At 32.1% G+C, this 2,286-nt stretch overlaps 1 protein-coding gene across 1 annotated transcript in view; it reads right to left on the bottom strand.

Moving 5' to 3' along the window:
• Window positions 1-2,286, bottom strand: part of LOC107659658 (rho GTPase-activating protein 44-like) — a 38,339-nt gene that overhangs the window by 12,349 nt on the left and 23,704 nt on the right. Inside the window, exon 14 of the mRNA XM_016448669.1 lies at window positions 1,970-2,104. Within this exon, the coding sequence (XP_016304155.1) occupies window positions 1,970-2,104 (135 nt within the window). The remainder of the gene's footprint in view (window positions 1-1,969; window positions 2,105-2,286) is intronic.

The following is a 2,286-nucleotide window of genomic DNA, read 5'->3' as shown; positions in this document are numbered from 1 at the left end:
CTTAGCTGTTATAAATTCACTGTAAACCACGGCTTCACGGGGCTTATTGCTTTAATGTTTTGATAAATTATTATTTTAAATAAATAAGCAGACATACCGGTCTACATGAAAAATGAAGAAGAACATTTAATAGTTCTAATAATATTATATAAGGAATAAAAGCATAGTTACTTTTCGTTCGCTCTTCTTTGAATTTTCGGTGTATATCAATAGCTATGTTTCCATCCAAAGATTGGAATTAAATTTACGCGCAAAACTGGAATATCGCATAAAACATTTGCGAATAAAGCACCGTTTCCATCGAACGAGTCAAAGAGAACAAAATCATCGCTTCCTGATAAACTGTGGCACGCTAAGAAAACTAGGAGAATATAATGATTTTTGTATATAATAAATCACTTGCGTGCGCTTCAGAGCGAGCGAGACGAAACACAGTTAATGCTGTCAATGCTTTCGGAGCAGATGCTGCTGTTTGGGAACGCAGTCGTTAAAGACAATTATACAGAAATACTTTGACGACAGACTTTGCTCAGGCCTTTCAGAACGATCATAACAATATTTCAGATGCTGTGAACGAGATCGGTCCGCTGGTTAGTTAAGTTATCCCGTCTCATAGCGCAAAGTCACATGACTTTTTCGATGCGCATGGAGGAATTTATTCGGTAAATGTGTTTCCATCGTAGTTTATGCGCATTTTTTCTTATCGGATATAACGTTTTTATGCGCATTTTTAGAATTTATGCGCATATTGGTGTTTCCATCCAGCGTGTTTTTATGCGATATTCCAAAATGTGCATAAAAATAGGTGGATGGAAATATAGCTATTGTTTGCTGTGTATCACAATAATCCATTGTGTCATCATGTTCATGATCAGACGTACCGCTGTATCAGTGCCCTTATTTGCGCATCTTTTATTTGACAAATAAAACTGTTGTGCAACCTGTATATACATGTTAACATCTCAAAAAATGTGTTTTAGGGTTTCATAACCCTTTAAATAGATCAGAATTGTCAGTACAGGGTAGATTACTTAGAAAATGTAATCCGTTACGGATTACAAATTACATGACAAAAATTGTAGTTAGTAACGTAATCCGTTACATTACACATTTTAGGTAATGTAATTGAATTACTTTTAGATTACTTTTGATCTAACTCATTACATTGATTTGAATAATAATATCTTGTACCATATTGACATAAAAATACAAATATATATTAAACGTGAAATGCATTAAACATTGCATTGCGTCAAGGTTTCCCAAATGGGGATCGTGAGTTTAATGCAAAGCTAAAATTTAATTAAATCATTAAAATAAATCATAAAATTAAAATAACTAATTTAAAAATAGCAACAATCAAAATAAAACACTTACTAAAAAAAGATCTCATGGACAGTGTGAAATCTTTGACAACAAATGCAAATTAGATTGTACTTCTAAAAAACTAAACAAAACTAAATGTACTGATAAATGAGTAAAAATTTTAGATATACACATTGATACAAACTAAGATATAAATGTATAATTATATGCAAGTATATTAATTATAATAATGAAACAGTATTAATGATTGATACTAACAATATATATAAGCTACATAAAAATGTAAAATATTAAATAAAAAAAAAATAGAATTATATGATGTATATATAAACAAATGTAAACAAAAGCAAAGTATGTTTGAATATGCTCTTTTTCTCGCAAATTAACCTCCGTATTTCTAAACAAGATATTATTTTCATATTTTCACTTTAATTTCAGTTAAAATGTTAGTAATTTTGTTGTGTTTGTTTTTTTAAATGTCTTTATAGCTATTTATTATTTTTTATTTATTTAAATTTAGTCATTTTACTAAATACCTTGGCTAGCTGAACTAAAAGTTTTTTTTTTATGTCTTATTTAAGTTTAAAGTAAGAAAATGTTTTTTATGGTTGTAATTTTATTTGATGATGATAAGCACTCTCACCTTCGGGGAAGAACCAATCAGCATGCTGGATAATGGGCTCAATGATCCCCACGATCTGCAGCGAGACTGTGGTCATCATCTCTGTGCTGTTCCTGAGAGACAGTGAGACATGCATCCCATCAGTGATGTCATTTCCTCATCATGACGCTGATGGCGCTCTGGCGTAGTTTACGTTAATGGGTGTTGTCGCGGGAGGAGCAAACGTCAAGACACAGTGGGTCTCGGAGAGACTTTTATTAACAGAAAATAAACAAAGTGTCCAAAATAAACAGGGGATCTGGTGTCCTCGTCGTGCTGCGGGGTTCGCGAAGGGAAGG

Source organism: Sinocyclocheilus anshuiensis, unplaced genomic scaffold (genome assembly GCF_001515605.1).
Source record: "Sinocyclocheilus anshuiensis isolate Anshui unplaced genomic scaffold, SAMN03320099.WGS_v1.1 scaffold75, whole genome shotgun sequence".
In the NCBI taxonomy this organism is placed as follows: Eukaryota; Metazoa; Chordata; class Actinopteri; order Cypriniformes; family Cyprinidae; genus Sinocyclocheilus; species Sinocyclocheilus anshuiensis.
Note: the sequence above shows the minus strand (reverse complement) of the source record. Positions and strands in the feature narration are given on the sequence as shown.